The following is a 27,796-nucleotide window of genomic DNA, read 5'->3' as shown; positions in this document are numbered from 1 at the left end:
AACACTGTTATTATTGGTCTGTGACTTTGTACTGTAGTTCCCCAAAAGGTCCATGTGGGAGTGCACCTTGCATGGGGATTGTCATAAAAGGCCAATTGTGGCACTATTAAAATACGTTCCTATTCACCCTCAACATAGAGCATCGTCTCATGTGTGGAGGGGACAGCTATATTCACTCTGGGGATTGTTATACTCATTAAACTCCCTTGGATTATAAGAGCTGTTCCTGCTATACTCTCTGGAGTAGGAGAGGTTCACCCACTGAAAGCTGGATCCCGGTCTTGGGTCCAGGGTGGGTGGAGGACGGTGAGACCCCAACCAAGCTGCGGCGGTTTGTGGGGTGTACGGTGCTTGGAGTCCTCGGTGAGCACTAGGAGCATCGATTGGTAGAGGCACTTACTGACAAGCACACATTCAGTCTCGCTGACAAACACACATATACTCTTTGACAGACACACAAACACATACAAACTCCCTAACAGACACACATACAATTATTTTTTTTTACATTTTATTCCACCCAGGCCCCCTACCTTTAGGAGTGCTGGCATGGAGTCCCTGTGGTCCAGTTGGGCAGCTGAGTGGATGGCGTGCGGGCGGCGAGGAAGCAGTGATCTCCCTGCTCAGCTCCCTCGCCTCTTAGTGATGCCGGAGGCGGAGTGACGTCATATTCCGGCTGCAGCATCACTGCTGTGCGCGTGCGAGGGAGCTGAGCAGGGAGATCACTGCTCACTGCCATTTTTTTTTTTTTTTTTACTTTTGGCGAACCCCCTGGGGTTCTGCTGAACACCAATTGGGAAACGCTGCTAGAGGCTGTCTGTTAGACAGTCACTAGAGGAGGAGTTAGCCCTAGCAGGTAAGTATTGCAAATTACATTCTCAGGGTTAAGGGCGATGGGAGTTGGCGCCCAGACTACTCCAATGGGCTGTAGTGTTCTGGGTGCCTGGAGTGTCCCTTTAAATCTGTTTCAAACTGCTCTACAGACAGGAGGCCTGTCATGCGCTCCTCCTTCCAGCATGTGGCGCTATACTCCCTCAGTCCCAGCCTGTCTCTCTGGTGCAGTGACGTCCATCCCCCTCATGCTCCGCCCACATTTCCCCTTGCCTGTCTTGCTGTCGAGGTGCCGGGAGCGTGCTGGTTGAGCGCGAGCCGCCTCTCTCTCTCTCTCTCCTTCCGGTCCGGATCCCTCCGCCAGCCGCACAGCCTTCCCGTCAGCCCGCGCGCTCTCTCTCTCTCTCCTCCAGCCGCCGCCGCCATGTTCGGAGCCGCTGTCCTCCGGCGCTGTGTGTCTGCCGGTCTGCGGAGCCTCCCCCGCTGCCGCCTGCAGCCCTCCCCGGCATGCACACCAGGTGAGACCACCGCCCGGCCAGCCGGCACCTCCTCCCCCCCGGCCACCCGCCGTCCGTGTCCTTCAACCGGGGACTGAGGGCACAGCGCCCCCCGGGGGGCACACCACGCTGGCAGACCCCGGTCACTGCAGGCTGGGGGTCCCGGTGCCCCCCCGGACAGCAAACCCCATCCCCGGGGGTCCGAGCCCTGTGACCCCCCCCTCCCCGCCCCATGTGACCCCACTGGCCCCGGGCCGCTGTGCCCTTGTAATGACCGGAGCAGGCTTCACCTGCGGCCTTCTCTGCCGGCTGCTGCCCGAGCTTCATGTCAGCCTCTGCAGCTCAATGGGGGGATCTGGGGGTCTGATAGAATATACCCCCCCTCCCATGCCAACACTCTAATAACCCCCGGTCTATTCCCCTTCTATGTCATTTACCAGAATGGAAGTGTCACTGTGTCCCCACTGTCATTGTGAATGGCTTATTCTCTATGGGGATCTCTTAGTGTTACTATATATAATTTAAACATTAAAATAAATGAGTAGGTTGGTTACCAGCTTGCATTGCTCCTGCAACAGACTGCTTTTATATTGGTTTTTATTTCTTCCCTTACCTGGTTACCATTGTGCATTGCTCCTGCAACAGACTGCTTTTATATTGGTTTTTATTTCTCTCCTTACCTGGTTGCCATTGTGCAGTGCTCCTGTAACAGACTGCTTTTATATTCTTTTTATTTTTTTCCCCCCTTTGATCGGTTTTAGGTTTGCTGCTGACATGGTGCATGTGAAACAAGGCACATCCATGTAATTATTCCAATTAAAGTACCACTGCAGGCAGACAGGCAGGCGTTCTATTGTTGATTCTTAAACATTCTGTTGCATGATGCACACTCGTTGTTGCATTGCAGATGTAAATTAATGTTCATAGCCCCCATATTTAATAATCATTGTAGGTTGCACATGTAATGGCTGCAATTTCGCCCAAATTAACTACATTTAAACTGCACAATCATAACTGAATCTGGATATTCATTGACAGTGTTTCTAATCAATTGTTTGAGACCAGACAAAGGCCTCAATTTAAAATAAACATGTCTTCCCTGTAGCAAGTGTTTTTTTTTTTGTTTTTTTTTTAAGGGGCAAGTCTGTGACATGACTTTAGAAATGTATGTTTTTTTTTCATTGTGAAGTTTCCTTTGGAATGCAGTTTTGCTCCGTGCAAATCATATAGTAAGCCATATAGTGGGACGTGTATTTTTAAAAGCAGCTGATGGAGCTGTGCATGAAACCCGGAAGCAAGGTGACTTTGAGGAACTACTAGATATGTTTTATGAAGGAGAGCTGCAGGCTTGCACTGATTCATTTCCTCTTTCCGCTTGGTATAGATATATAATAATCACTGACATCCAGCAGAGTTGCTGCCTGGCTAGTCCTCCTGCATTGTTTGTATAGATCAGTTTTTCTTTTGTTACCAGTATAGTTTTGTAGGTAAAAAAGTACATCTATAAATTCAGTTAATTGAACTGCACTGCCATTCTACTCTGTCCATTCCAACACTTCTATGCTCCATAAGATTAAACCTTTCTTATTGACCGAATACAATTATGTAGGCTTGTCATGTAGGTTTTTGGCCCTTTGTTCTTCATTTGGGCAACTATTATTATTTTTAAAGATCCATATAAGGAGACTAAAATTCAGATATCAAGAAGCAAGTTTCCATATTGTTTTCTTCCTAATGATGCACCCTCATTAAGGGGTATGATTTAGTGCACTTTGCATTGTGTGCTGCATAGATCCAAATTACGGTTTTCCATGATGTCATAGTGCTCTCCGTCTCTTAATGTAACCCACCTCCCATGTATATTATAGCAATGCCCTGCCTTTGTATACCTTGTTTTAGGTAACTCACCAATACTACTTGAATGCATTTGATAGGTTTTAACTTCATTAAAATAACTGTCATCTTCTGGACTCTTTGCATATGTTGCAGTCACTCCCTAAGGTGACATCCCTATTTGGGTGCAGTGATACAGTTGAGAATAGTTAACTCTATCTTCAGCTCCTGGCACTTCATCCGCCTGGAGCCATTATCGTGCTTTACTATCACATGCACGGGAGTACTACTTCGATGACTATGGGGGATTCTGCAAGTCCACATTAGCCTCCATAGACTTGATCAGGCAATCGGTGATAGTCAACCTTATTCTGACGGCTGGGGGAATTGGCAGAATTTGACGTGGGAAACTTCCTACTCTTATCTTTTCACTGCGTTGTAATTCTTAGTGTAATTCCAACACCGTTAATGGGTATTTGTAAACATTTTATGTGTATGAAATACTGAAGTTTCTGGTGAAATTAAAACAGCTTTAATATGCTGTATTGTTTGCATGCTAAAATCCTTAGTTTTTGCACACAAAAAAGTTTAGCAGAATGTTGCACTTCAAACCTCTCCTTACTATGCCTCCTCATTCCATAAAGTGTGTTCAGATTTGTATTCATGCTGTTTTTTTCTTCCAGCTTAAATCTTTTGCGCAAAAAGAGAAAAACAAATGTTTGCTTTCTGCAGCATAACTCCATACCTTTAACCCTACCTTCCCCTTTTACAAAACCTTTTTTTGATTAGAAATTAAGCAATGAATGATGAGTTTGAGCTGCTGACTTGACTCCACAGTCACATCACTGTCCTTATTATCTGTATAGTATTTCAGAGCCATGCTAATGGGAAGAGGTGACTTTGCTCTGGGTCAGAGTGAAATCCATTGTACAGCGCTATGAAATCTGATGGCGCTATATAAATAATAAAATATCGTCAGGTCCTCTCACGCTGCTCTCTCATTGGCTGTGCAGAATAATAGAGTACTTCTAAAATGGAAGATGCTTTGTCAAGCTGGAGTTATAATGAACAAATCTGCACAACTTTGTTTTTTATTTTAGGCTTAACCCCTTAAGGACACATTACATGTGTGACATGTCATGATTCCCTTTTATTCCAGAAGTTTGGTCCTTAAGGGGTTAAAGGGACACTCCAGGCACCCAGACCACTTCTGCCCATTGGAGTGGTCTGGGTGCCAACTCCCACTACTCTTAACCTTGCAAGTGTAATCATTGAAGTTTTTTTATAAGCTGCAATAATTACCTTGCAGGGTTAACTCCACCTCTAGTGGCTGTCTACTAGACAGCCACTTGAGGGCACTTCCTGGTTCCTAGCACAGGAAACCCGTGCTAGAGCGTTGCTGGACGTCCTCACGCTGTGTGAGGACCTCCAGCGTCGCTCATTTCCCCATAGGAAAGCATTAAAATGCATTTTCAATGCTTTCCTATGGGGAGCGCTAATGCGCATGCGCGGCATTGCCGCGCATGCGCATTAGGTCTCCCCGGCTGGTGGGCGGAATCAGTTTCGGCCGACGCAGTCAGAAGGAGGAGCGGCGCGGAGGAAGAAGCAGCGACGTGGGACTGCAGCTGCCTCAGGTAAGTTACTGAAGGGGTTTTCACCCCTTCAGCAACTGGGGATTGGGGGGTGGGAGGGAGAGGGATCCTGCAGTGCCAGGAAAACTGATTGTTTTCCTGGCACTGGAGTTTCCCTGTAAACTAGTGAGGTTTACATGTAGAGGAAGAGAGAGTATTTGTACGAGGCCAAAACCTACCAAATGCACTTAAGTTGTTGGTGTCTGGAGTGTCATTTTAATTTCTGCATTGATCTTTTCCTTCAAGGTCAAGCATTGTATACATATCATAATGCATCAAAAATAAGTTGCTTTGCTTATTGCAGGTCTATCTGAGGCATCTGACCCACCTCAGCAGTATTTTGTATTTTTTTTATGCAAACCATAAACTGACTTTAGTCTCTCAGCCAATGTCTTGTCTTCCATGACTTACTGTGGGAGAACGTGTGAGCAAGTGCATATGTCGTATGCATGCCTGTTCCCTTATTTCTAGTTGAAATCAATGACTGCCAGCGAAGTGTGTCTCAATTATAGTGGAATAATGATTTCAACTAAATGTTGAAACGTGTTCATGCGTGCTTCACTGCTCCTGATGCATGTCAATATGTGCATGAGGCAGAAAGCCAGAATATTTGCTAATAAGTAATATCAGGATTTGATGACTGCATTTGCAATGTCTACCATTACAAAATAAAAATTAAAAGTTCTGTGTATGCACACACAGGTTGCCATTCACTTTAGTTAGAATTGTCAATGAATCATGCCTATATGCCAGTTTGGGGACAGTCTCAAGATAGCGACTCTATCTCTGTTGAATTAATCTGTAATGGTGACTTCTCTTCAATTGGGCACTTTAAATTTAAAAGCATTGGTGATATGTGCAGCTTATGCCAGGGTCCACAAGTTGGATGCTTCTCATAAAGTAGTACTGAGTGTTTAGTGTCATCAAGTTGGGTGTGAAGATATTTTATTTCCTAAAGTCTTCATGAGGAAGACCCTCTAGTGGCTGATGGTCTGACAATCATTAGAGGCATGGTGTTGGACATTCGCAAGGAAATGTTTTACATTGTCCAAACAAGGGGGGGGGGATTAAATATTTGAGACGACAAATGCATGTTTATTCACATATCTATCTATACTGGTAGTTTTGTCTGTAAAATGAAATACAGTATAAATGTGCTCTTGTCTGAAGCTGATTCTGTACAACATGATTTAGGGGTCTGATGTAGAGTTTGCAGTCTGTGCAGTAACATGTTGGTAAAAGTCTTGACTTCGTCAGAAGCCTATTATGTAAGTGCCACTTCTGGATCAGTAATTTTTCTTTTTGTATTTTTGGTGATAACTTGATTTGGTTTGAACACTAAAACAACTTAATTGAGTGGCTTCTGTGCTTGCAGGCAGTTACATCTGAGGGTTTTTGACAGTTTAGCTTAATCATGGAATTACCTGCGTGTTAGAGTAGTTAAGAAAGGCAATTAAATTGCTTGCATTATGTGCAGTTACATCCTTAAAGCTAACTGGATTGGCGTGAAACATTAATCGAAGACCCAAATTAATGGTGACGCATCGCCAGATAGGTAAACCGTGACTGATACAGATACATTTAAAATTTTCTTCTTACATTTAACCATTACAGAAACTCTCCAAGCACCAAAACCACTATAGTGAGTTGTAGTTGTTATGGCGTCAAGTGCCTTGGCACCTCCATTAGTGTAAGTAGTCAGACTGTTTGACTTCTCAGCTGGTGTCTACAAGGCTTTACATCCAGAAAAAGACACTTCTGTTGGCTATCCTTAGGACCTACAATGCTGGGCTTGGCTCATTGACTGACAGCATCAGCTGTTGCTGCCTGGCATTTTGTTTCTTTGGCAAATGCAATATTGACCTATCCATCCACCTTTGTGTGACAATGAGAGGCTAACAGCACTGGACTACATATTAGAATAAGAAATCCATGTGATCTGAGGCTGACTGTAGCATTCACATTGGTGCTGGCTAGGGTTGTTTCAGCTTACCAAATCGATGACCAATTTTGTCACACAAATTTAACATCCACCAGTCACACCTGTATACCGCACGGTACTTACTTGGCGGTCATCGGCTACTAATGACATGATAAAGGTATAATGCGCGTCAGTGCCAATATCACTGACTCGCATTACACCTTTATCATGTTTGCAAACACTACTTTCAGTAGTCCTGCCATGTAACATTACATAGTTGCTTAACTCCCTGATTTGTGACAAATTATCAGCAGTGGATTTAATGAATGCAGCAAATATCCAATTAGTAACTAGGGATCGACCGATATTGGTTTTTTAGAGCCGATACCGATAATCTGTTAACTTTCAGGCTGATAGCCGATAACTTGCCGATATTCTGTACATTTACCATTTTGAAAAAATAAACTATTTCTAAAGGTAAATGCACAAAATATACAAGCCACATGCACTGGATGCAGTGTGTTTAGACAGTGGAGCTGTGTATATTTGTGTAGTGTGTATATAATGAATGCAGGGTGTGTTTGTGTAGTGTGTATAGTTAATGCAGTGACTGTTTGTGTAGTGTGTGTGTGTATATAATGAATGCAGAGTGTGTGTGTAGTGTGCGTAAAGTGAATGCAGTGTGTAGTGTGCATCGCGAACGCAGTGTGTGTAATGTGTGTGTATAGTATGTGTGTGTATAGTGAATGCAGTGTGTTTGTAAAGTGTGTATATAATGTAGTGTTTGTCATGTGTGTATATAATGTAGTGTGTGTGTGTAGTGCATATAATGCAGTGTGTAGTGTGTGCTTTATACACACCCACACTACATTATATAGACACACTACACTATATACACACTCTGCATTATATACAGTGTGTGTGTGTATAGTGAATGCAGTGTGTGTGTGTATAGTGAATGCAGTGTGTGTGCGTATAGTGAATGCAGTGTGTTTGTAAAGTGTGTATATAATGTAGTGTGTGTGTGTAGTGCATATAATGCAGTGTGTGCATTATACACACACACTACACTATATACACACACGACAAACACTACATTATATACACACACACTACATTATATACACACACACTACATTATATACACACACACTACATTATATACACACACACTACATTATATATAGACACACTACACTATATACACACTCTGCATTATATACGTAGTGTGTGTGTGTATAGTGAATGCAGTGTGTGTGTGTGTGTGTGTGTATAGTGAATGCAGTGTGTATATAATGCAGTGTGTGTATATGTAGTGCATATAATGCAGTGTGTAGTGTGTGCATTATACACACACTACATTATATAGACACACTATATACACACACACGACAAACACTACATTATATACATACAGGGAGTGCAGAATTATTAGGCAAATTAGTATTTTGACCACATCATCCTCTTTATGCATGTTGTCTTACTCCAAGCTGTATATGCTTGAAAGCCTACTACCAATTAAGCATATTAGGTGATGTGCATCTCTGTAATGAGAAGGGGTGTGGTCTAATGACATCAACACCCTATATCAGGTGTGCATAATTATTAGGCAACTTCCTTTCCTTTGGCAAAATGGGTCAAAAGAAGGACTTGACAGGCTCAGAAAAGTCAAAAATAGTGAGATATCTTGCAGAGGGATGCAGCACTCTTAAAATTGCAAAGCTTCTGAAGCGTGATCATCGAACAATCAAGCGTTTCATTCAAAATAGTCAACAGGGTCGCAAGAAGCGTGTGGAGAAACCAAGGCGCAAAATAACTGCCCATGAACTGAGAAAAGTCAAGCCTGCAGCTGCCAAGATGCCACTTGCCACCAGTTTGGCCATATTTCAGAGCTGCAACATCACTGGAGTGCCCAAAAGCACAAGGTGTGCAATACTCAGAGACATGGCCAAGGTAAGAAAGGCTGAAAGACGACCACCACTGAACAAGACACACAAGCTGAAACGTCAAGACTGGGCCAAGAAATATCTAAAGACTGATTTTTCTAAGGTTTTATGGACTGATGAAATGAGAGTGGGTCTTGATGGGCCAGATGGATGGATTGGTAAAGGGCAGAGAGCTCCAGTCCGACTCAGACACCAGCAAGGTGGAGGTGGAGTACTGGTTTGGGCTGGTATCATCAAAGATGAGCTTGTGGGGCCTTTTCGGGTTGAGGATGGAGTCAAGCTCAACTCCCAGTCCTACTGCCAGTTTCTGGAAGACACCTTCTTTAAGCAGTGGCACAGGAAGAAGTCTGCATCCTTCAAGAAAACATGATTTTCATGCAGGACAATGCTCCATCACACGCGTCCAAGTACTCCACAGCGTGGCTGGCAAGAAAGGGTATAAAAGAAGAAAATCTAATGACATGGCCTCCTTGTTCACCTGATCTGAACCCCATTGAGAACCTGTGGTCCATCATCAAATGTGAGATTTACAAGGAGGGAAAACAGTACACCTCTCTGAACAGTGTCTGGGAGGCTGTGGTTGCTGCTGCACGCAATGTTGATGGTGAACAGATCAAAACACTGACAGAATCCATGGATGGCAGGCTTTTGAGTGTCCTTGCAAAGAAAGGTGGCTATATTGGTCACTGATTTGTTTTTGTTTTGTTTTTGAATGTCAGAAATGTATATTTGTGAATGTTGAGATGTTATATTGGTTTCACTGGTAAAAATAAATAATTGAAATGGGTATATATTTGTTGTTTTTTAAGTTGCCTAATAATTATGCACAGTAATAGTCACCTGCACACACAGATATCCCCCTAAAATAGCTATAACTAAAAACAAACTAAAAACTACTTCCAAAAATATTCAGCTTTGATATTAATGAGTTTTTTGGGTTCATTGAGAACATGGTTGTTGTTCAATAATAAAATTAATCCTCAAAAATACAACTTGCCTAATAATTCTGCACTCCCTGTACACTGCATTATACACACACTACATTATATAGACACACTACACTATATACACACTCTGCATTATATACAGAGTGTGTAGTGTGTGTGTATATAAAATACAGTGTGTGTGTGTGTTTGTGTTTTCCGGAAGGGATGTGATTTGTGTAAAATGGGGGGGGGGGGGGGAGGCATTTTTTAATTTACATTTTTAATGTTTGTTTTATTTTTAATATTTGTTTATTTTTAATATTTATGTTGTCTTGTTTTTGTCCCCCCTCCCTGCTTGTTGCCTGGCCAGGGAGGGGGGTATTGGCTGAGCAGTGAGGGGGCCCGCAGTTGGCGTTTACCTACCTTCCCTGCAGCTCCTCCAGCTCCCCACTGTAAATCTCGCGGTCTGTGTGCCGTGCGGAGCGTTGCCACGGCTCTGACGGCCGCGGGTCTCGCGAGATTTTCAGTGGGGAGCTGGAGGAGCTGCAGGGAAGGTAGGTAAACGCTTGCTGCCTGCTCCCCCAGGACCGCCGGGCTTGTAATAAGCCCAGCGGTCCTAGGAGGTATTATCGGCAATATCGGTATCTGAATTGGCCGATACCGATATTGCCGAAAATACCGAATATCGGCCGATTATATCGGTAAAACCGATAATCGGTCGATCCCTATTAGTAACCACCTCTATATGCTGTCTCTGTGTTTGTGTGTATGGCCTGGATTATGCAATACCTCACCCTGTATGTAAAGAGATTTAATTAAGGACACATTTTGTTGGTAGTTCATTCCAGGATCAGTTATGGTACTGAGCTTCTAGTACACATTAACAAGAGGATTTAAGTTGTCTATTCTAATTTTCACCATGGGCACAGCATTTCCCTATTTCAGGTTTACATTCAGATTGCTTCACTTTTTTTCCATTTGGATGATGTTAAATACTTAAAAGTAGTTTGATCATTGTTGTGACTTATTTTTTTCACTTATCCCTGCAAAATAAAACTGCAGCAAGACATTATACATTCCACTGCCTTAGATATTTCAAGCCATTTCCAATATATGTTCTTATAAGAAATTATACTATGGACAAGCAATCTAAAACAAAGATCAGTGCCAAATGTTGCAGGATGAAACACATTTGTTGCGTATGCATGTATTTCTAACACTATAGTGTTAAACTAGGTGCCCGGACCCCCCATCCTCCTCTGTGGAGTTAAAAGCGTGTTTTACTTCTCTTTTCTCCAATGTCTTGCCACGACTGGACCCTTCTCCATCTGGGATTCTTAAAGGACCACTCTAGGCACCCAGACCACTTCAGCTTAATGAAGTGGTCTGGGTGCCAGGTACCTCTAGGATTAACCCTTTTTTTTATAAACATAGCAGTTTCAGAGAAACTGCTATGTTTATAATGAGGGTTAATCCAGCCTCCAAATCCTCTAGTGGCTGTCTCATTGACAGCCGCTAGAGGCGCTTGCGTGCTTCTCACTGTGAAAATCACAGTGAGAGCACGCAAGCGTCCATAGGAAAGCATTGTAAATGCTTTCCTATGCGACCGGCTGAATGCGAGCGCGGCTCCTGCCGCGCATGCGCATTCAGCCGATGACGTCGCGATCAAGATGGAGAGGAGGAGGAAAGCTCCCCGCCCGGCGCTGGAAAAAGAGGTAAGTTTAACCCCTTCCTCTCTCCAGAGCCTGGCGGGAGGGGGTCCCTGAGGGTGGGGGCACCCTCAGGGTACTCTAGTGCCAGGAAAACGAGTATGTTTTCCTGGCACTAGAGTGGTCCTTTAATCTTGACGATCTCAGCCAATCCAATGCATTCCCATTGGAAAACAATAGAAAGCTATTGCACATGCGTGGCAAAAAATGACACTGCACCAGTCAGCATTTCCTCTTACAGATGCTTTGAATGGAGATGCTGAATGCCAGTGCTGCACACACAGAACTAGGAAGCACCTCTAGCGGCCGTCTAAGTCACTGTCACTAGAAGGTATCTTAGCGCCGAAACACGTGTTGGGCGTTTTTCTCAGGGTAGTTACACTGTAGATAATTTATGGATTTTGTTTAGATCATGCACTGGTTATGGGGATTTGTTTTCTAGTTTTATTCAGGGAACCGATATTTTTCTGCCGTCCATGTAGGTTAGGGATTCTGAATCTCACCTACATAGAAACATAGAAACATGCGATAGGCAGGATTACGAGGTATTTAGAGGAGGAGGAGGAGGAGGAGGAGGAGGAGGAGGGAGCCTTTTTATCCCGAATGGGACATATTTCTGGTAATACAAGGAATATTTGTTGTGATCCAGAGGAACTAGGAGGTTACTAATAATATTGGGGATGCTTTACCAAATTTAGAAACCTTTTGTCTAGTTTAAACTCGATGTGTCACTACCATAGAATTATTTACACTTTGGGCTTGTATATTTGGATTAAGTGATCATTGTATCTTTTCCAATACCATCTCCACATACGGCCAGTCACTGCAGGCTGTTTGAATTTTGTGCTTAAAGGAACACTATAGGGTCAGGAACACAAACATGTATTCCTGACAATATAGTGAAAACCCACCATTTAGGTGGCTTGCCGCCCCCCCCCCCCCCCTCCCCACCCTTGGCTCCCTCAGAATGGGTAAAAACTCACGTTATTTTCAGCTCTCCACGGGTCCGCTGGCCCCGTCCCTGTGGTGTCATAATTAGAATTGTCGATTTTTTTTTTTTTTTTTTTTTTATTTTTTTTTGCCAATCCATTTCCCATGGGGAAAGCATTGGATTGGCTAAAATCAGCAAGGGGCAGGGCCCAAACACCGTTTTGGCCAATCAGCACCTCCTCATAGAGATGCATTGAATCAATGCATCTATATGAGGAAAATTCAGCGTCACCATGCAGAGCGTAGGGACGCTGAATGGCAGAGCTGCCTACTGTGCAGCAATAAGCCAGGAAGCACCTCCCGTGACCATCTGAGGAGTGGCCACTTGGAGGTGTCCCTAGGGGCAATGTAAACACTGCATTTTCTCTGAAAAGTCAGTGTTTGCATGAAAATGCCTGAAGGCAATGATTATACTCACCAGAACAACTATGTTAAGCTATAGTTGTTCTGGTGACTATAGTGTCCCTTTAATTAGTTAGAGCTGTTAACATAAGTAGCTAACAATCCAGCAGGTGCCTGATATGTAACAATTTCTCTGGGATTACAATGTTTCTATTTCTCATGTGAATCACATTTTCTTTCTTAGGGCACTGCTCAATAGCACTATATATATCTCTACTCTCTCTGATACTAGCTTTTATTTCCTATTAGTTTTAGCCATTTAGTTAATGTACCACTACGAACAAACCCTTATACTTAATAAAGGAATTTCCCAGTTACTTTAGAGGCTATATGTCCTATGGTCTTTTCACCTATATTATAGTGTGTTCTAAACTTTAACATACTTTAGACCTGCTACTTATATTTGATATTCTAATTTTGATTCTAAGGGTATTTCCATTACTTTGATTCCTGTCCCATGGCAGATAGGAACCAGAGTTTTTCTTCTTTTTGTGTTACTATTTTTTAGGGTTAATCCCTATTTGGAAATTTACCTTATTAGAGACCAACCTTCTTCTGTTGAGTATAAGTTCAATTAACTAGGATTAAACGAAAATCCTATTTATTTCCCCCATCAATTTTCATCCACCTTGGTTATAGTTACTGATTGTAGGCACCATAAACCCCTAAAGACCAGTTATAAATACAAAAGAAGTTCCTTCAGAGCCGGCCAATAATAGATTTTGTTACAAAATGTTGGAAATTAAAGTTGTAGTTATCAACTGCAATAAATAACCGTGAATTTCCAAAACTTAAACCACCAACCCTTCCCTCATGTCAACAAAATGCATTTTATTTGGGGTCTTTTGCCCTTCAAAAAAAGTTCATGCAATTATTTGTTTCAACTACTAATTTACAGCAAAGCAGCGGTAGCAATTGTTTCCTGTGACCTAATACTACCTTTTTTCGTCCACAGCTGCAGTAGCTGCTCGCTGTTATTCTCATGCCAAACACGAATCAGACGAGGAGTTTGATGCACGCTGGGTGACGTACTTCAACAAGCCAGACATTGATGCCTGGGAGCTGAGGAAAGGTGAGTTTACTTTTTGTTTTAATAAAATGACATGTCATCTCAGATATTGCATGTGAAATTATTTAATGGTTTAAGTCACTAGGACAGAAAAGAGGTATACAGCCCACGCTCCCCCCTCCTCCCGACTCTTCACTTTTATTTTTCTCCAAGCTGACTAGTGATACACATCCTAAGTTACATTAGCTGTGCCGTAGTCCATAGTCACAAAGTAGTCCCTAAGTTTCTCACATGTGAATGAAATGAGAAAAAATATTCAGAGGTACAGAATTCTGTAGCTGGTAATATGCGTTCTTTCCAAGACTTTTTAATTTGAGCAGCTAGCTTTCCTAATTACAGAGCGCTTGTAAGTTCTATAGAACCATGGAGGTGTCAATTAGCTGCTCATCTGGTGTGCCTCACAGCATCATCTGCAACTAGTGACATCCTTAGATTCATTCGTTATTTTTATAATTCTTTAACACTGGGTTTTGCTGAAGCAAATGCAGTCAAATAAATTGCTTGTCTAAGTTCTATTAATAGATGCATTGTACCCTGAAGACCGCTCATCAGCACACACAAATGAAGGTTATTTGTACCTAGAGGATAAGTATCACTAAGTCCTAATTAATTTTCCTGGAATTGTCACACGGCAATCCTTTGTATCTACAGGACAGTGACGTAAACCGCAAATAAAACTAGTTCTATGCAGACTGTGCTTTTTCCTGCAATGTGTCAGGTGCTATGCAGTATCTTTTAAAGGGGCAATGCCAACCTCTCCGGAAGCAGAAGGGGGGGTAAACTAGGCACCAATACCACTTCAAATCATTGCAAAGCATAGCAGCTGCAAGGGACCACTTTAGGTAAATAAACCTACTTTCACTGTGCCCCATCGCACTCTAACTGGAGATGTCAACTTTGACCTTTAAAAATGCTATTTAGGAATAGTTATCTACGTACTCTTTTATTTAAACAATGTTTTCCTTTCTCCTAAGGCGTGAACACCCTAATTGGTTATGATCTGGTTCCAGAACCAAAAATTATTGATGCTGCATTGCGTGCATGCAGACGGTTAAATGACTTTGCAAGCACAGTCCGCATTCTAGAAGCTGTGAAGGTGAGTGTCTTTCAAGCCTTGGGTGTGACTAGTACTATCAATGTATGTTCTTTTGGGAGGGGAGGGGGTTTGTATTTTGTAAATTGTATTGGGGGTATTTTGTAACAAGACTAGAAAGTTCGGTGTGTGTTAAAGAGAAGGGAACAGGGGCGTGTCCTAGACTCTGAACGGAGAGGTCGCATGGCTTGAGAGCTCCGTACGAAAACGGACATAATCCAGAACACTAACGCTCTGCCGAACATACTTTATCGACCATGTCTCAAAGCAAAACTAAACTGACCGCTGACAAGTCCGAGAAAACAGAAAAATCCAACTTTTTTGCCTCCAGGGCAAGCCAGCACAAAGCCCAACAGGCCCAGACTTCAGACCAAGATGGCGCCGAAGAGGAACCGGAGCTACCACACACGGTGACACCGCCTGCAGCAACGCTCACACAGGAGATTATGCAAACTATGCTATATGCACTCTCCACTAAACTGCTCCAAACACTGCAGACTGCTCTGGGGGACCTCAGGAACGAAGTCCGTGAATTGGGAATCCGGACCTCCACAGTGGAGGATAAAATGGCGGAAATGGCCGACGCACACAATGAGCTCGCAGGTAAGCTCACATCACTACAAGCCAAAATAGACGCACACGAGTCTAAAATGGCGGACCTCGAGGACAGGGGACGCCGCAATAATATCCGCATACGCGGAGTTAAAGAAACAGTCACACAGGCTGATCTCCAGACCTACATCACTGAGTTACTCCACTCCGTGGCGCCAGACCTGCTGATAGACATCCTACTGCTGGACAGGACGCACCGTGCGGCGAGGCCTAAATTCCTGCCCCCAGAAACACCGAGAGATGTGCTGGTGCGTATGCACTACTATCATGCAAAGGAGGAGATACTGCGAGCGAGCCGAGCAAAGAAAAACCTACCGGATCCCTACAGGGATATCCTCCTATTTGCGGATATCTCAGCAGCCACTTTGAAAAGGCGCAGGGACTTCCACAGCGTCACGACAGCGCTACGGTCACACCACCTGGCATACCGATGGGGATTCCCGGTAAAACTGCTGGTCTCCAAGAACGGGAAAACGACCATGATCCACAGCCCAGAAGAAGGAGACCGGATACTCCGAAGCTGGGGACTGGACGACCCGACCAGTACACAAACAGAGCCGCAGCAGAGAAGACTGTCCCCGGACTGGAAGAAATCCAAGAGACTGATGAAGGGACTTTCATGTTGTTTCAAGTGTCATAAGAAGGGCTGAATTGCACAGCAAGTATATTAATCTCTTCCCTGGGCAGGGAAAGGGGGGTGGGCAGGAGATATGCCAACAGACCAGGGGGTTGGGTGACCCCCTAACTGATCAACGGGAGCTGAACACGAGGGGAATAAAGACCCGAGGGGTGCTACCACCTTTGGTTAAAGTCCCCGTATGCCCCAGATGTACACCCTAGCTCTAGCTCACCACCCAAAAAAAAAAAAATAAAAAAAAAAAAATAATAAAAAAAAAATTAAAAAATAAATAAAATTAAAATAAATAAATAAAATAAAGAGTAAAAAAAAAAAGATCACCTAGATAGAATGCATTGCTGAGCCCAACTTTCACTTTTGATTAAGCAACCTTCTCTTACTAGAACTCAGAGCCTACCATAATATACCATTCCTAAATGGCCAAAGTACGGAATGACCTTTTCTCTGGGAGGAAGCCAAATGCTTCCGCCCCGGGGCACCACTCCACTGTGCCCAGCCACTATCCTGGCAGTTAAGTTCTTTTTTTTTTTTTTTTTTTAATGTTTATGTTGTATTGGTTAAACATATATTGTTTTTATGTTAAATGTTACGGCCGTGTGGGCGGCCTAGCTGGGACCGACTCTCCGCCCTGGACCTCACTAGGAGGAGACTTGGCCTCTGTGTCGAACTACTGGGAAAAAGCGGTGCTTTCACAGCGAACACACACTTCACACGTTTTTGAGGGTTGGATGCCCGCTTGAGAGAGCTGGGAGGGGTGTCCCCCCTGACCAATATAGACGTAATCTATAGGTATTGTTGCACAACATTCCTTTACAACCCCCCATGAAAATATGCTCCATGAATGTTAGAGGATTGAATATCCCGGTTAAACGACATATGTTGGGGAGGGAACTTAGGAACATACGGGCGGACGTAGTGTGTCTCCAGGAGACTCACTATAGAAAGAACGATCACCCTAACACATTACAATCACGATATCCCTGGCAGTTTCATTCTACGGCACCAACCAAATCGAAAGGAGCATCTATTTTAATCAGCAATTCTATAAGCTTTACATTGCATTCTGCGGACATAGACGATCAGGGACGGTATGTTATAATTACAGGACTCTTTAACAACATGCTCTACACTATTGCCAACGTCTACACACCAAACACCAACCAGAGAAACTTCCTAAGCTCCATACTACAGAAACTGACACATTTACAAGGGGGAATTAAGATCGTCTGTGGAGACTTCAACCACATTTTAGACCCCATGGTAGACACGACTCTGACGAGCTCCAGACTTAGGCTTAAGACCCTCCAAAAAAGTTGCAAACAACTACAGAAACTCCTAGCCCTCCACCACATGTATGACGTGTGGAGAATCATGCATACACGTGAACGCGCGTATACCCACTTCTCTCAGGTACACAACTCCTATTCCCGGATAGACGGGTTCTTAATAAAAGGGACAGCCCTAGACCAGGTGACAAAGTGTGAGGTGGGAGACCTAACATGGTCGGACCACGCAGCGGTCACGCTGGAGCTGAAAGACCAATATGACTTTACACATAGGAGCCCCTGGAAGATACAACCCACGATGTTACAAGACAAAAAATTTGCACAGGAACTGAGACACGCACTTCAACACTATTTCTTAGAAAATGACACACCTGACATCTCCCCGGGTACGCTCTGGGTGGCACACAAGGCCCTGGCTAGAGGAATCCTCATCAGCAAAACTGCATACGTACATAAACGGGAGAAACAGCTATCCCTGCAATGGCAAAAGGAACTCTACCACCTAAATGCTCAAAACCAAGTTAACCCGTCACGAGAACTCAAAACCCAGATAGCATAGGTCACTAGGAAGCTCCACCAACACGCCTTAGAAAAGACCGGGCAATGTTTGCGAAGACTCAGAGCCACCTCATATGCACAAGGCAACAAAGCGAGTAAGCTTCTCGCTAACACTCTTAAAGCTAAACAAGCCAATCAAAAGATAGCATATTTAATGTCGCCCACGGGGGAGAAAATTATGGCCCCCAAAGGGATTAGCGATGTTTTCGCTGGCTACTATGCCGCCCTATACAACTTAAAAGACGACCCACGCACACATCAACCACTTGCGGAAACCATTGAGGCATATTTGTCCACGATGGATCTCCCGAAACTGACACACCAACAAAGCAAAACACTCGCCGAGGATATCACAGAGGAGGGAAAGCGCCGGGACCCGACGGGTTTGACAACTCGTACTACAGGACATTCGCTACAGTCCTGACCCCGCAACTAGCCAGAGCCTTTAGAAATGCAGTTGAGAATCAGGCATTGCACAAAGATATCCTAGCGGCCCACATCATAACCCTACCCAAACCAGGCAAACCCCCCACACCCCCCCAAAACTTCAGACCAATTTCGTTGTTAAATACTGACGCAAAGCTCTTTAGGAAAACACTAGCGAACAGGTTGGGGGCGATGTTACCCCACCTGATACACACGGATCAGGTGGGCTTCGTGGCGGGTAGGCAAGGGTCGGAAAACACCCGTAAGGTTCTGGACATAACGTACCACATGGCTAGGAGGGAGGCCGGGGGCGGACTACTGGTGTCCCTAGACGCAGAGAAAGCGTTTGACCGCCTACACTGGAAGTTTCTGGAGGTGGTCATGCGCAAATTTGGCATACCAGGTCCGTTCCTCTCAGCGGTACGGGCACTGTATCACAGACCGACGGCCCAGGTGCTGATCGCGGGGTTCCTCTCAGAGCCATTTCAGATAACTAACGGAACGCGGCAGGGATGCCCGCTCTCCCCGTTACTGTATGTCATGGCCCTAGAACCACTAGCACAGCGGATTAGACAGAACAAATCCATACAGGGGGTTCACATAGGGGACATTGAATATAAAACAAACCTTTTCGCCGATGACGTGCTGCTGACCCTTACCCACCCAGAGACATCCCTACCGGACCTAATGACAGAAATACACACATATGGAGATAACTCCTACTATAAATTGAATGTGCTTAAAACCCAAGCCATGGAGGTGGGGGAAGAGGGGGAAAATGTGAGGACACTTCGGGACGCCTTCGCCATGGACTGGAGGGACGACCATATCTCATTTCTGGGGATAAAACTCACTAAAAACATACACGACCTATACTGCTCCAATTATGAACCATTAAAATTGGAAATCACAAACACACTAAAAGCCTGGGAAAATCGATATCTGACATGGAGAGGTAGAATAGCAGCAGTTAAAATGTCAATACTGCCAAAACTTCAATATCTCTTCCGTACGATACAGATTAAAGTGCCTATGACATACTTAGACGCCATCCAGAGACAGACAGTGCAATTTGTGTGGGCTGGGAAGAGGACTAGAGTGGCGACTGAGATTCTCCACCGCCCAGTGGAGGCGGGGGGACTAGGTCCACCCAATATCAGATTATATTACAGAGCAGCCATAGTAGCATCTGTCCTGACGACCCACGTCGAACGAAACCCGCCCCAATGGGTGGCGATTGAGTCCTTTTGGGCCAGACAGAACTGAAGTTTTGGCTCTGGATACCACGCCACCACAGGCCTAGATTGGACTCAATTTTGCCCACCACGAATGTGATGTTTAAAGTCTGGGACCTGGTCCGCCAGAGGCTGTGCTCTGGAGGACCATGGTCACCTGTGGCACCTATCCGTAGCATACACTTAGCACACCCGACGTTTGACCATCGCATGTGGGAGAGGGGAGGTTGTACCCACACTAGACATCTGTATTCAGGAGGAGCATTGTTGCCACTGCCAGACTTACTGACCAGTTTCGACCTCCCACAAAGAGCAATTTTCCCTTACTTACAACTCAAGTCAATATTGCAGGACCAAATCAGCCTCAACGACCCACGGGGAACTAGAACCCACTTCGAACGAGTGTGTGAGGGCCTCGCCCCCCCCCGAGAAAGGCACTTTCCCTCTGCTATAATGTGATGCTCACTCACGATGCCCCCACCCTTACCACACACCAGCAGGCCTGGCAGACAGACCTACGCACCACTATTACAGAAACACAATGGAGGGCATCATTTACTGCACACAAGGGGAGAACAACATGTGCCTCACACCTCGAACAAATTAGGAAACTGGGATATAGATGGTACATGGTGCCCGCAAGACTGACACGCATATATCCAGGGTCAACAGACAAATGTTGGAGATGCGGCACAGACAAGGGAACGATGCTCCATATTTGGTGGACATGCCCGCGCCTCCGAGCATATTGGACCAAAGTGGAGGGACTTATTGCTGACATAACGCACAAACGAATCACGCTTACACCGGAACTTGGGCTTTTATTTATAGGGTTACAGGAATTTGACCACAATGACTCCATTCTAGTGTTCCATATCCTAATAGCGGCAGTAACTCTGATTGCAAGAGCGTGGAAGGAGGGGGAGGCACCATTATGGGTAGCACTGACACGCCAAATCTCCACGAACTTGGACTATGAACAAATGGCATGAAAACACCTCAGTTCGGGGAAGTCGGTTCAAGAAGCTATAGGGAAATGGGATAACTACCTACAAGGTCGCACAACACGAGAAGGCAATGATACGCGAAACGCATAATACAAAAAAAAGAAAAAAAAAAAGAATTATATACCATGCTCCGCAGCAGCACCCAACCACTCTTGTGTTCGCTGAACCGCTCGGGTCCCGGAGACCCGCAAAGGTGAATACCCACATTGTAAATATGTGTAAATAGTTGTACAGTTTCAGTTAGGAGGGGGGGAGATATTTCGGCCAGAAAGACAGAGTCCAATACGCACTTACGTTAACCAAGAGCAAAGGTTTGCACCCCGCAGAAGAGAGGGGACGAGGAATGTCCAAACACAATACACGCGAGGGGTTACAGCTACACGGGAGGTACAGACAGACGGGGATTTAGGACCCAACTTGGGTAACCCCGAGGCTGATATAAGCCATTAATCAGGCAAAGACCCGGAGGGCAAGTCACCAAGCTAACAGAGACACACACCGTTATAAAGGGGGCACCCTGTAAACCACGACACTAGACACAAGAGCTAGAGGTACTGGAAAACCCAAGGATGTTGTGTAAACACTGATCATTTGTAACCCTGTACTCTTTTATTTGTTTTTTTATTTCTGTACCCCCGCCCTGTTCCAAAAAAGGAAAATCACACGCCATATATAAGCACGCCATATATAATGTAGACAGTTGTCATAAATTGTAGACAGTTGCTATGATATATACACTGCTGTATCACATTAACTACTTGGTACTAAGCTACTATGTAACAAAAGGTGACACTGTAATGTAATGTAAATGACCACACACTACGCCTAATGGTCCAGGGGTGATCAATGTATCAAACAATGTATCAAACAACGTAACATAACTGTATAATCGATGGCGTTTATGTCTTCCCCCCACCCTTCTTCTCTTCTGTATCCCCATTACTTTGAACTTTGATTCCTGACAAAATAAAAATTGTCAAATTGAAAAAAAGAGAAGGGAACAAAGATTTTTATGCGTTGTTGTATATATTTGCTCTGGTGAATTTGATAACTCACAAACCTCCTTGGGTTGATTGCTAGCTTGTAAAAAATACCCCACCTCACTTTTACTTGCACAAAACTCATGTAGCTTAATAATTTAATCTCTACATTACAAATGTTGTCCTTGAACTCTACAGTACAAGTAAAGTATCAGACCTAAAAAAAAAAAGCATCAATGTATTTATGCCATCTCCTCTGCCATTTCTAAATAAATAAAACTGAATACATGCTTGTGACAGTGCTCCTGTTCTTCGACCGAGTACCTCCGGCCAGTCTGCTTTCTAGCCATTTGCCGGCCCAGTAACTCTTCAGCCCCAGTCAGCGAAGCTTGACTGAGGTCTCTCTGGAACTCTTTCCTTCAATGCAGATATCGTCTATTTTGCCTTATTTTCTGCAGCTTCTTTAAAGCCGGTATGGACCTCTGCCTGCAATATGATAGCTCTCCTGTCTTTATAAAGAGAGACTTGCGGCTCTCAGGCCTTGCTCTCTTTTTGCCCCTGGGTTAAAGGGAGCATGCAGCCAGCCAACAGGTTCGAAGACTCTTGTTACTGGGATCCCTAAAAATCCACACAGGGCACACCGTTCCAAAAGGAACTAACACACAGCTTTATTTTTACTTAAAACTAGCCCACATGCTCATTATATTTAGTTTGCTGTAAAAAATTAAAATCCAGTGCACTCCCTATCTACTAAACAGCTACTTTGGTGCTGATTTTGTAAGTTTTATTAAAAACACAATCTAGGCAAAAAATAATGGGGATTTGGTTACATTATATGATCATTCATTGCATAAGTCGGCCACAACGTCAATGTACCCCATATCTGGCAGGTCCTCCTCTGGCTGCTAAATGAGCTACTCACTTGGGGAAATCTTTCCATCTCGAGTTCTCTGCAGTACAAGGCTAAATAGGGTCCTGGGATGAGGCACCTGTGACAGGGAGGGGTGCAGAACCAAGGAGCTAGCTAGACTCCTAAATATATATTTATAAACAAGGGGTTGGTTGCACTCACCGGAACATGCTTAAATGGGGTGCTGCTGGGGGCCAATACAAACAGTAAAAATGAAAATCCAGCGCACTCCCTATCTACTAAACAGCTACTTTCCCCATTATTTTTTGCCTAGATTAGGTGTTTTTAATAAAAATTTCAAAATCAGCACAAAAATAGCTGTTTAGTAGATAGGGAGTGCACTGGATTTTCATTTTTTACTGTATGTATTGGCCCCCAGCAGCACCCCATTTAAGCATGTTCCAGTGAGTGCAACCAACCCCTTGTTTTTCATACATTTTGTTTACTGTGACAACTATCAGACAACATAAAGGAACTTTAAAATAACATAATGATGTATTTATAAAGGGGTGGGGAAGACCATAATTAACACAAAATATCTCTCCTGCCTGCATAATTGGCAGTATACAAATATACCTGAATATGCAAATTAACAAGTCTTGTTATTCAGACAATACATATTGCTGTTTCTACAAACAGAGGGCGCTATACAGGGTCTATATCCACATCCACCTAGTTGGAAGCAAGCAGCAGGACTGGAGAGCACACAAATCAGAAATTATACACACACTGCACCTAGAATTGGCACAGTGACGTACTGTAGTAAAGGGTTTGCCTGGTGTTCATGACTAGTGTCACAATTCTGTAATGCTGAAGATCCTAATGTATTATTCAGCGATTGAGTGACAGAGGCTTGTGCAGATGCCCCCCTTTAACTTTTTTTTTTTTTTGCTAAAACTGATCCCCCTTCAGTTGATCAATGGCCGCATTCTGTTTTTTCATGACCGCAACCTTTACATCATACCATACATAATACCACATTTTCCATCTCTTGCAAGGAGATATATCTAAATGTTGTTTGATAGCTGTAGCTTATGTCACCATTGCCATGTTGCAAAAGGTAGTGAACAATAGTTGTGACAGGGCAAAATACAAATAGGATTACACACACAAAATGTTGTTTTCTATTTGACAGCGATGTTACGATGCTACCGCCCACGCCATGTGTACCATATTAAGGGTTAATAAGTGTGTATAGGTTTATAAAAACTTTTAGCTGGAAGCGGCTAGGTGAATTTTTTTTTTTTTAAATTCTTTATTTTTGTGTGCAAGAATTCACAGATGAGCCGTGGTGCCACAATAGCAGTCACGTGCGCAAATTCAACATACATTTCACATATGGCAACTGTAATGCATGCACAATTTTTTAATGATAATGGTAGATTAATGAGCTTAAGCATGTGGTGTTCCCGCTATATTCGTCGCTAATACTGGCATTTTTAGCAAATGGAGCATAAACACCGGTGTATGTAGGGGTACGATTTGTTTCACTGAGGGTTGTCTGGCATATAGACTATCAGAATCAGCATACGTTTAACAATCATTAAGTGCTAAGGCTAGCAAAAGAGAGTACCTTTCTCTCAGTTAGTTGTGCTGTAAGTGCTTAGCTGCATAATAACAATCATTGACATAAAATAAAATAACAATGCTGCGGGTGAGCTTAGGTAGGGGTGAGAGTGTACTGAGAAGATCAGTACATGCTGGCATGTTAGCTTGCTTTCGGTTCGCCCATGGTACTACATAAAATGCTTATCTGACCTCCTGTGCTGCAAAAAGCTTAATATAGACATGCATGTTATGAGACATAGAATGCAGACAGTAAAATCATAAATAGTTTCTCTGCTGTAACATGGGAATAATTATGCCCGGACTGGCTCAGATCCAAGCAAGCCTGAACCTATCTGTGACATCTCTCCCCGCATATCCCCGTGTGAGCAGGCTAGGAAACCGAGAGGGAAAAGGTAATGGTGGCAGACCGTCATGGGAGTCCAGTTAGAGTAGAGGAACCTGAGCAGTAGTGAGCACTCAGCCCATAGCGTCCCAGTCTCTTTGGTATCAGCCAGTGCCTCTTAGGGGATGAGTGGGAGCCCCCTGTGCCGGTCTGTGCTGCCGTGATGTGAGTTGTCGTTCCCTCGGACCGGCAGTGTGTGGCTTGGGTGTCTCAGCGTGGACCGGTTTCTGTGTCGGTGAGTAATCTGTGGCTCTGGTTGTGGGTCTCTCGCGAGTGATTCCTTGACGGCCACAGCATGAAAGTGTCGCCTCTTACCAGGTCGGCCCGCAGGTATGTTCTTTGCAGGGGGAGCAGAGTGGGCCACTTCTGGACCTCGCTGCCGATTTTGGCGCCGTCACCTATGGCCTCCGCCATCTTGACTGCTGCGTCTTGGTGTCGGATCAGGGCGGCCCTGTTGTTGCTCCCTGGGTGGTCTGGGCATGCTGGGGTGAGGACCGGGATCACCCCCCCGGTCCCAAGGGGGGGGGAGTGGGGCCATTTCCCAACTGGTCTGGCCCTTGGTTGAGCACCGATGGGCAGGATAGCGGAGCAGCGGCCGCCTGCTCCACTCACCGGCGGAATAGGCCTCGTTGGCGCCAGTGAGGATTCTTCCACCAGGGGACTGAAACCAGTCAGGCCAGCCTCACCCTGGGTTTGGTACTCTCCACCCGATGAGGTATACCGCAGTTTTTATGCCAAAAGCCTGAGTTTCTTGCTCGTTTCGTTTGAATTTTCAGGAGCTGGTCTGACATGCGACCATCTCGCTCGGCGGCCTGGCCCCGCCCCGCTAGGTGAATTTTTAATGTAACATTCAGTTTGCTTTGACAGGGTCAAGTGAGCTTTCACTTTAATGGTCACTGGGATGATACAAAAAAAATCCAATTATTTTAATGTTTTGCTTAAGATTATCTCAAAGAGCCTTAAAGTTTAAATTTCACATAGAACTGTATATAAATCAAACATGTGAAGCATGACATTTGGTTGGTGAGGATTTCAGAAGCCCCTTGTAACTATTTATAATTTATATGCCTCTTATTTAAAATGCTGGGCAAATTGTTATCTGGAAGACATTGCCCAAGATGTCTTTCTCCTGAATTTTGTTGAAGCAATGCAGTCTGGTCGATCACAAGTCATTGGGCCTTGTGGGACTTATTCTGGACAGTGTGTTCTTGTGGATTTATCCTAGAGTCCTCTAAATTTTCAAACTTGCGTAAAGTTCCAATTGCAGGTGTCAACAATGTATCTGTGTTTAATTTGATTAAACACATTTTCTTTGTTCCAAGCTTCTTTAAATGCTCTTGTTTTGATGGAATGATTGTAACAGAATGTGTATCGTGTTAAATAGGACATTCATCTAAGTATTTTTCGTCTCACCTAAATGTCTGTCCTTGTGTTCTCGTACTTTCAGGACAAGGCTGGACCTCATAAGGAAATCTACCCCTATGTTATTCAAGAGCTTAGACCAACTTTAGATGAGCTTGGTATCTCCACCCCAGAAGAGTTGGGCTTGGATAAGGCATGAGCATTACAGGTGAGAACAACTAATAGTTTGCATTTGCTAAATTCAGCACACACAAAATATTGGGCAGTGAAAACGTGATTTACATTGTAGTCCTTCTTTGTACTTCAGAAATGATAGTGCAAAACCCCTACTTTAGTAGGTTGATCTGGATATTTAACATATAAGATGCAATAAGTGTATGCAAAGTATTGACTTCTCTTAAGGTATCTGTAAACACACATCTGCATCCAATTAACTGGATCAGTGTACAATATATTAAAACTCTATCTTAAATGGAGACTCAAGGACAAAATAAAATATTTGGCTTAGTTGTGGTGTATAGATAATGTCCCTGCAGTCTCACTGCTTAATTCTCTGCTGATTAGGCGTTAAATCATTTTTGTTTATGCCGCCCTAACCACACCTCACCTGCCAACATGAAAAAATGGTTCCTTTTCAATCAGATCTGACAGCACAGTGTGTTTACTTTGTTTCATCTCCTGCTATCTATTAATTGAACTCTCCTTTTTCTTTTCCTAACAGGGGATCCATCCAAATATTTTATCTTCAATGCTACTTGATTGTACACAGCCATCCAGAAATGCAAAGACATTAACGTATTACCTTATTTGAAAAAAAGAAAATGCAACAATTTGTTCTTTTATGGAGTCCTATTGTGTGTAATATTATGTCGGACCTAATAAAGGGACATTGTTTCAACTTCATGTGTGCTGGCTTCTGAGTGCTACAACCCAGCAAGGGTGGTGTGTTTTCAGTATGGAGTTCTATTGTATGCTGCGGTTTAGGAATTGACCTTAACCATGAATGACCTGTTACATGCAGGACAATACATTTAATAGCGCAATTGAGTGCAGATATATATAGCTATAGAGATAGATATAGCCTCCATTGCCCAAGAAGCTTTGGACAATTATAGTGCATGCGTGTGTGTATTTATGTGCAATTTACTCGAATTATTTAGACATGCAGAAAAACCATACCTCCTGCAGCCAAAGAATCCTATTGATTAAGCTGTCCTGGAAGATCTGTACATACAGGTCTATATGGACTTGAGCCACTTGGCTTGTGGGAAATTGGGGGGGAGAGGGGTATGAGTGCAGGATGGAGGTGAATTTCCTTCCATTGATGAATGTAAATATTGTCAGAAGACAGGCAAACCGCACCCAATATTGCCAAAGTAGTCTTTTTTTTTTTTTTGTATTAAAGATCAGTTCAAAGGACAAGCATTGGCATAAGTTATTTTCAACGAACACAAAGTTCAATATGTCAGAGCATAGGCAGTGGCCATAAGATCTAAACTTATATACATGTTCTCGACTTTACAAGTTCATAAAGTGAGCGTTCATAAAGTGAGAACTAATTTCCCATAGACCGCAATGTAATAAACATGGGTTCTGTTCCTGACCAACAAATTTTTCCACTGAAAACCTTAATTATGAAGTACAAATACAAGATGAAAGCATAGCAAATACATATGTTGTAAGAACATTAAAAGAAGACATACCATATTGAAATCTTCATCAAATCATCAGTTATCTTCCTCCTCAACCACATGTTGCACTTGTTAAATGTAGCACTGCACTTGTTTCTGGTTCGTTTAAGACTCTCCATGTGTCTCATTACCCCCCCCCCCCCCCCCCCAGCCTTTCTAGGTGTCTGACCCCCTTCCAGCCACTCCAGATGGGTCATTTCCTCTCCTAGTGTCTCATTACCCCCTCCCAGGTGTCTGCTTCCCCCTGTGTCTCATTGGCTCCTCCCAGCCCCTCCATGTGTCTCCGAGCCCCC

General features: G+C 43.8%; 1 protein-coding gene across 1 annotated transcript; it reads left to right on the top strand.

The window, feature by feature from the left end:
* Positions 1-1,080: 1,080 nt before the first annotated feature.
* Positions 1,081-26,710, top strand: LOC134601412 (cytochrome c oxidase subunit 5A, mitochondrial). Its single transcript, XM_063445892.1, has 5 exons — positions 1,081-1,349; positions 13,642-13,758; positions 14,730-14,851; positions 25,898-26,020; positions 26,534-26,710. The coding sequence occupies exons 1-4, from the start codon at positions 1,256-1,258 to the stop codon at positions 26,009-26,011; spliced, it is 447 nt and encodes a 148-aa protein (XP_063301962.1). The 5' UTR covers positions 1,081-1,255; the 3' UTR covers positions 26,012-26,020; positions 26,534-26,710.
* The last annotated feature ends 1,086 nt before the right edge of the window (positions 26,711-27,796 follow it).

This window comes from Pelobates fuscus, chromosome 3, assembly GCF_036172605.1.
Source record: "Pelobates fuscus isolate aPelFus1 chromosome 3, aPelFus1.pri, whole genome shotgun sequence".
Classification (NCBI taxonomy): Eukaryota; Metazoa; Chordata; class Amphibia; order Anura; family Pelobatidae; genus Pelobates; species Pelobates fuscus.
This window is presented reverse-complemented; position numbering and strand designations above follow the sequence as displayed.

Coding starts and splice junctions, on each gene's coding strand:
- LOC134601412 (XM_063445892.1), top strand. CDS start 1,256: ATGTTCGGAGCCGCTGTCCTCCGGCGCTGTGTGTCTGCCGGTCTGCGG. Junction 1,350..13,641: donor CTCCCCGGCATGCACACCAG/GTGAGACCACCG, acceptor TTTCGTCCACAG/CTGCAGTAGCTGCTCGCTGT. Junction 14,852..25,897: donor GCATTCTAGAAGCTGTGAAG/GTGAGTGTCTTT, acceptor TCGTACTTTCAG/GACAAGGCTGGACCTCATAA.